Source organism: Lolium rigidum, chromosome 3, assembly GCF_022539505.1.
Source record: "Lolium rigidum isolate FL_2022 chromosome 3, APGP_CSIRO_Lrig_0.1, whole genome shotgun sequence".
Classification (NCBI taxonomy): domain Eukaryota; kingdom Viridiplantae; phylum Streptophyta; class Magnoliopsida; order Poales; family Poaceae; genus Lolium; species Lolium rigidum.
In genome coordinates this window covers 170085664-170093807 of record NC_061510.1, presented here as the reverse complement: position 1 = coordinate 170093807, position 8144 = coordinate 170085664, and the positions used below count along the sequence as shown (strand labels likewise).

The 8144-nt window shown below is 48.0% G+C and overlaps 1 protein-coding gene across 1 annotated transcript; it reads right to left on the bottom strand.

The window, feature by feature from the left end:
- Positions 1-2069: 2069 nt before the first annotated feature.
- Positions 2070-6303, bottom strand: LOC124695809 (protein argonaute 7-like). The gene is made up of 3 exons (XM_047228623.1): positions 5892-6303; positions 3633-4884; positions 2070-3516 (listed from the first exon to the last, which is right to left on the bottom strand). Exons 1-3 carry the CDS (start codon positions 6301-6303, stop codon positions 2070-2072), a joined length of 3111 nt encoding a protein of 1036 aa, XP_047084579.1.
- Between the last annotated feature and the right edge of the window lie 1841 nt (positions 6304-8144).

Here is an 8144-nt window from a genome sequence, read left to right as displayed (position 1 = left end):
CTAGCTGACTAAGCTACAAAGTCCTAGACAAATTCGGCTTAGGGCCATGTCTTGGATGATAGGGCGGTCCACTCCTCGGATAGTCTTTGTCTTGGGCCTTCCTTGAGTTGTTATGGACTTCGTCTTAGATATTGGCAAGCTAGGATGCCCAGTATGTGAGCCGGCTATGTTACATATCGATCACCCTGGCTTGCCTAAATATTTTCACGTCTTTGGTACCATTTAGTATGCCCCCAACACCTAGACTACGAAAAATCACTCCAACAGTGCACAAGCGTTATCGTTGCCCGATCTAAACAAGTAAAATAATTAGTTTTTATTGTGGAGAAAGTCTAGGAAATATCCACATAATGCCTTCAACAAGAAAGAGATAAAAAGTTCGGTATTGCCAGGTAGGATCAAAGGGCCAGACCTAGGGTTTTCACCAGGATATCGAGACTCAGTACTCTAAGAGTACCACCAAAAGTCACCCTATTTTGCCACCCTCGTTTGCTGGAACAGTGTTAAAGAGTGCCTACACAAACAAAATTGTGCTTGCATGTCGTGATGTGAAGTATCAACTTCTCCCCATCTATTTCTTCACCCAGGGAGAGTTGCTCACGGTGCACTGATGCGGGCATCACAACGCGACTAGAAAACCATGCCCAGTCAAGCGCCTTCTCCGGCTAATGTCAACATTGCCCAGAACATCAAACTCTCAACATGTGCTATTGATGTATTTTCTCTTGCCTTCTAAGTGTACTGCTGTGACATACCTCATCGCCGCCAACACCAAAGTAATGGATGTGATATTTTCATGGTCGATGTGTTGTTGGGAGCCGGCCGATTGGGGGTGCCTCTAAGGGCAGCCTGGCCCACAACGCCGACCATGTGTTAGGATGCCCCCATGCGATCTCCACTACGGGGTTGATGGACACTATCGGGACTCCTATGGAGATTCTCTAACTAGAGATGCGTGGACCTCCCTCTGACTCGCCACTGGCCTTCAAAAATTGGGTTTTATGTGATGCATATGTGTGGGTGGGTGTGCCAGTCGCCACAAGGACGAGCGGGACTGACACAGCTGGTTGGCTTTGTGTGTTACTACTTCGCAATACAAGAAAAAACATTTAAACTGATCTTTTTAACTCATGAAATTATATGGTTACCATGAGACCAGAGGCATATCTGACTCCGAGTTCTAGTGCTTCCTTCCTTTATTTGTTTATTTTAAAAAATCATATTTATAAATTTCAAAAAAAAATAGGCGAAATATTTAGTCAATGACGTATCCTACGTGCAAGTTCTCAAATTGAAGTACTTTGTATTCCAAGCTACACAAAGTAAAAATAAAAGTATGGATCTCACTATAGTGAATAGTGCATATTTTCAAAACTCCAAAAGTTGTCAAATTTGTCATTTTCCTATATCTTAGAATTCAAATAGTATAGCGTTGCGATTTTTCATGCTGGTATGATACACTATTGAAACTTGTAAATATGATTTTAACCGCAAGGCAAAGAACAATTCACATCCTCCATCTACTTTTAATTGTTTTTGATAAAAAAAATAAGTTAATATTGTAAAGAAACTAATTGTACCAAGTCTCTGCACCAACAAGATACCTGAAGACATTATGGATACACTGAACCAAAAAATAAATAAAGAGAATAAGAGAAAAAATGATCCCATCGGGATGATCAAACACACGCACCAACATGGACACCACCCAGACTCCTTCTACTTTCACTACGACAATTATTGATCTAAATCAAAACTGAACATGGACAGCAAATATTATATCCTCAACACAAGAACCAGTGTCACCGTCCAAACAGTACAAAAGGCGAAGCCCCACCACACCAGCATAGGTACATCTCTAGGAGTGCAAACAGTCTGGTATCACAATTTTGCATAATACCACCAAGTACCAAGATCCAACCACTGTAAGATGCTACTGCCATGCGCATGATCGTTGTCCAGCAGACCAGAAACACTATACATGTTTCCTAAATTCGGACAGATACAGAATATACCACAGAAGAAATACACAGAATACAGTTTCTAAGCATGAGATTCAAGGCAGAGGATCAGCAGTAAAACATGAGCCTCTTTACACTGTCACTGAGCTTAGGAAGTGGCGTCGTCTGCAATGGAGTGGCCCTGTGTAGAGTTGTGCGGCCGGTGGCCACTGCATCTGACCTCTCAAGATACAGCTTGCCTCTATACGCGGCGAGATGCGCATAGTACGCCGGAGGAACAAGGGAGACTGGCCTGGTGCAGCGGACAAAGGTGTAGCACAGATTGTGTATCATCTGCTGCAGTTCATCGGACTGGAAGTTGTTCTCATCCAGCAGGACGTGGTAATGAGTAGGACGGCTTGTCCCCTTTGTGCCCCAGTGACTGCACAGGTAGAAGTCGAATTCCCTCGGGTGCGTGATCACAGTGTCAACGACGGTTCCCGGTGGTATGTTCTGATCAGAATAGTGCGTCGAGCCACCATTCTTCTCCCTGTGGAAGAGCCTGGTGTGATGCCTCTTCTGAACCACGATGAACGTGATCAAGGGCTTGTAGCCTGGGTACCTGGAGCAGGTCGCTCGCACGGCATGCGTCTCCTCCTTCAGGACCTTGTCAAATTGCGTCTCACTCACACCATCTCGGAAGAATATGATTCTACCTGGGAGCTTGCCAACTTCTTTCAGGAACTCTTCAAGTAGTTCACCAGCCATTACATCCAGGTGTTCAATTATTTCTTTCCGGTGCGTCTGCGACCTCATCCTTGAGATGTACTTATTTGCCGAAGGCCAATTCATGCTAGCAACTACAGCCACCACCGATGGGCTCGAGTCGTCTAGTGGATGTGGGTGTGTCACATCAGCACCCATGAACATCACTGGCTCCTCATCTGAAAATATTCTAGGGATTTGGCATGGCAAGCTGTTGTAGAGGGAAACATTGCATCCACCAAGCTTAGCATTAATCTTCAGGGACAAATTGGCAACGAATTGCACGGTCATGCTGCTCAAGTTGGGATAAAGGCAACACTGTGTCACAACACCAATGGATGTTTCAGCAATTCGCTTCAGGTCAGCATAGCCACGGTGCCTGCGTTCCATGACACAGATCAGCAATTGCAGGTTACCTGATGCAGCTTCTTGAATTTTCTTGAGTTTGCTCTCCAAAATGCCCACATTATTGAGAAGTTGAATCCGCTCAAACAATGGGCTGATGACAGTTTTCTTGTTTAGAAGAATCCCAAGCTGCTCACACCGACTCGATAGCTGGTTGACAAACTTTGGAATGCAGGAGTGCTGCTCCGGGGTACCACCAAAGCTTATCAATGCCCAGTTTTTAATCTTGGATCCCTCAGTAACATGGCTGTCAAGCAAACTCCATTGACGATCAAAGCGGTGTGGCGTTATATCCTTAATGCGCCCTCCAATACCGAACTTCAGTTTTGGTGGCAAGAGAACCCTCCCAGAGAGTTGTGTCATATCCTTCGACACTTGGAGATTGAATTGATCGGCATACGAATTACTGCAAGAATAGTAAGGTAGCATATTACATATGTATGACATTGAGTACTTCTATGTAAAAGAAGGACATTTCAACTGCTGCAAAATTAATACATGACAAGAATGATGGAACCATACCTTCCAGCACCAAATGCTTCTTCCACAACACCCTTTATGATTCCCTTCCTTTCACTTGGTCTTTGGCATCCCATTTTGAGAACCTTGGAGGTTTGTTCATCTGAGAGCTTGCCAAGAAACTTCTGGCCCTCACAAACTACGCAAAGCTCCATTGGTACATAACATGGCTTGCTCCTACCAATCTGCAAGCATGGCAGGTTCCTGAACTGTATGTCATGGTTGTATTGCTCCTTGAAGTATTCCATTACCATATGATCTTTTCCGCTTCGGTCTCGAAACTTGAGGTTTTCTGTTGTCTCCTCGGTCAAGCTATGCACATGGTACCTTTGGTCAGTCTCACGATGGCACACAAAAACCCGAATGTTTTTCAATGCTTTCTCCACCTCCCTCCGCTCCTCCTCTGACAAAGCCCTGGTTTTCTGATGCGAAAGGCCCTTCAAGAAGTCACAGCGCTTCTGCAAGTATGCAATCATGCCAGTGCTCTCGTGGAATGCTGTGAGTGAGAGGTCAACATTAAGAGCAAGACCTTGCTTGGTTGGCCTCAGGCTCTGAAAGAAACCTCTTAATCCAACAGCCCCGCCACCAATCTCCCTTGCTTCTCCCATGGAACGCGGATACAAAGACCGACCTACCAGAACGGAATTTTCCATAGCACCTTCCCGCAAGATGACTTCCAAAGCATGGAGGTAATCTTGAGGGAGTGAAATGCCATCCTTGTCTTCAGTTAAATACTTGTTCAAGTCCTGACCACTTAGCTGTGAGACCAATCGAATGTTCACCTTGAAAACCTTAAAATTCTGTTTGTCAACCATGTGTCCGTCCTTTTTATCTACTGGACATCGTGCTGGTGCAATTGGGAGACTGACAAAGAACTCAGCCTTGTTCTCTTGAAACTCAATAGGACTATAAAGGTCCCTGCGGCCATCAAAGGCCGGCAGGGCACCCGAGAAAACACTTGAATTTTCTTGAAAAAGCTTGTTCTTGATCATTCTTGCTGTTTCCTTCGATGGGTGCGGGGATATGTCAATATCATACTGGAAAATCTTTTGATCGGGATTGAACCGCACAAGGAAATGGTTTGCAGAAAGAGGAATCACAGCCCCCTCAACACCGCCGTTGTCAGGTCTCTGCGCAATGGGAGTTCCTTGGTGATTGTTAGAGGACCTGTGATGGCCGTTCACATGATCCATTCTGATGTCAGATGAGTTCTTCTCATGTATGAAGAACTTTTTGTGCTGAAGCGCCTTGGCATCTGTTAGTACATTGATAATAATATGTAAGGAAACAGAGAATCTAAACATGTGTACTAGTGGTTAAGACATGAAAAGATTTTTTTTTTCGAAAAGGAGGGAAACCCCCTAGCCTCTATGTCGATTGATGATAATAAGAGAACATCTTAACTCTTAAGCAGCAATATTTATAACAAGTGGGTTTTTTCTCCGATAAAAATAAAAAGTGGAATTGTTACCAATGAATAGGAGTAGTACATGCACAAAGATGATGGTACATCATTGTCACAAGAGAAATGAAGAAAAGGTAATGGAACATTTTTTACCAACAGATCCCCCCAAAAGGATATGCATGAGCTAGCCATGGTTGGGCATAGAGGTAGACTCCACTACACAGACCAATTCAGAGAATGGCTTCGCGGACAATAATGTGGATCTGTCTTTTGCACCTTTTTTTTTTATAAACCTTTACTTTGTGCATACGTAATTGTTGTGGGGAATTTCCCTACAGCTTAGCCCCTCCCCCCTCTAAAAAAAAGGTAACCACGCCCTATTGTTGAGGGGTGGAAAGTGGACTAACTTTTAAAGGAGAAAGGCCCCAACAACAGTACCACAAATATCACTTTGGCCGTGTCTCAGCTCAAACATTCTTGTATCCCACCTTCTCAAGGAATGCAGACTAATCCTGGCACAAAAAGGGACAGCAGCTAGAGAAGCATACAATCAAAAGTAGAAATCCATAAAATAACAAGATTCCATTTGATTAACTATACAGCACTGTATCATTGATCCGAAAACACTGTGCTGCATTACTACGTTTGTATGACAAGCCATTAACCAGTAACTGTACAGCTAGCAGATACTAGTTCGTAGTAGTATCATCATCACAGTAGAAGAAAAGAAAAACTAGCGCACATTGATCAAGAAGACAAGAAAGCAACGCCACCACCCGGTATTATATATGAACTTGCTCGTAGAAAGTACAAAAACAAGGATGCGGGAAGTAACCGAGAAAAAAGGTGCCTTTTACCCTGCGGGAGCGGCAGCAGCGCGGCGGTGACGGCGTGCGGCGGCGGCGGCGGCTTCTTGGATGGCTTGTGCGCGAACAATGGGCCCCCCTGCACCGCGCCGGCCATGGGCTTGCCGTAGCACGTGGCGGCCCCGGGGAGCAGGTGCAGCGGCGGCGGCTGCTGCAGGTACAGCAGCACAGGCGGCGGCAGAGGCAGCGCGGCGGCGCCATTAATATGCGCGCGGCCGGCGTTTATCGGCAGCGGCAGGAGCGCCGGGTAGGCCTGGATGATCGGGTACTGTCTGTAGCCGCCACCACCGGCACTGCCATAAACTCCCCTCCACTTCCTCCTCCCATTCGCGCCACCGCCGCCGCCATTACTACCGGCTCCGCCGGCGTTCCTCTCGTTCTTGGGCTGGCCTTGCCTCTCCATAGTTAGCAGCAGTTGGTGGGAGGTTAAACCGAATCTAATCTGTCCGTATGCGGGTTTGGGTGTAGTAGTAGTAGCACAGTTTCTTGTCTTGTTCTTGGCTTGTGGGTTGGGGTTTTCTTGGATGGTTGGAAGGTAGGGGGGCAAAAAGAAGGGAAGGGAAGGGGAAGTGAAGGAAGGAGGAGTGGGGGTGGGAAGGAGATGGGGTTCGTATTAATGGGGTGGCAGCAGCAGCAGCTGTTCCGAGCTATGCTGCGCTAGTGTGCAATGCATTGCTCTCCTGCTGCCGCTTTTAAAGTTACCTCCATTCTGCTGCTGTCCTGCTGCTTAGTCGTCTTCCCATATTCTCAGTCTACCAAGGGAGATCAGCTGTGGCTACGCTAAAGAGAGCCTAGCCTAAAAAAAAGGAGACACTATTAGCGCGGCCAGTCGAATTTAAAACTCTGGCATAGCATCATGACGTTTTATTTTCATACCATCTTTGCTGAATTATGTCATAAATTTGTTTTTGTACAAGATTTATTTTCAGTGCTATGAATGAGATCAATATGTTTGAGTTGGATGACTCCTTTTATAAGACCAATAGACCTTTAGAGCATCTCCACCGGCGGTCCCGATAGCGGCCCGATAGCTTTTTGGGGGCTGGGGCGAAAATGGGCTCGCACCGGCGCGCCCCACACGTCGCCGACAATTTTTGGAGCCCAATAGAAGCGTCGGCAACCCCGTGCCGGCCCCTTCGCCAAGGGCGCGAATCGGGCGCGCCGGCGCCTCGCGAGGCTGAAAATTTTGGGCGTGGGAGCCGCCTGTCAGCCACACAACAACAAAATATACATCTTCTCCCCCAAAACCCCGTCCCCTCCGTCGCTCATTTCTCCCGCCAGCCGCTCAATCTCCCATCCAGCCTCGAACCCGAAAAACCCTCACCGCCGCGCCATGCCACCGAAGAGAAGGGGTCCGGCGAAGGCAGCGAAGCCACCGACGAAGGCGCCGCCGAAGACGCGCACCGTCGCGCCGAAGGAGAAGTCGGCGACCATGTCGCAGGAGGACTGGGAGACGGAGATGGAACGCCGCGCCTTCGTCACGGCCGACTGCAGGAGGCCCGCATCGCCGCCCTCGACACAGCGAAAGCGGCGGCCTCTGCGGAAGCGTGCCTGAGCTTGGGCAGCGGCCTGAACAACATCTCGAGCTCCCCGTTGTCGCCGGGTTACTACGCAGGGTACACCGCGGACACGCCATCGATCTCGCAGATGTGGCTGTCACAGATGGACGGCCGCGCCCGCTACTCCCCCGAGTTCGGTGATAGCGACATGACCGTCGACAACAACGCCCTGTTCTCGCCGGATTCAACGGCTCGGGGCAGCGGCACCTTCCGCTTCCCCGACCTGAACGATTCGCCTGACCTGCGCCGCACCCAAGGCCACGTGACGGATGGCACGGGCCTTCCCCGCGACCTCTTCCCCGGCGACAGCAGGTGTTCGACAGCGGGTCCAGCGTGTCCATGGGCCAGGACGAGGTGTGTTTCCTTTCTTTGTATGTGTTGTGTGCATCGTAGACACCGGCGGTGACATAGGCATCCCCAATGGGCCTGCCGAAGAAGATACCTAGGGATTACTAAAGGCCCACGACCCGAAGAATAAGAAGATTCGGAAGCCCAAGATACTGTTAAGGAAAGTTAGAGTTGTAATAGGAAGCATTATTTGTAATCTTGCGGGACGGGTTAGAAACCCTCCCGGACTCTGTAAACTTGTATGTTACGAAACCCTCGGCTCCACCTCCTATATAAGGGGGAGTCGAGGGACAAAGAAAGAATCGAATCATTGTCTCACAAACCCTAATTTTACATC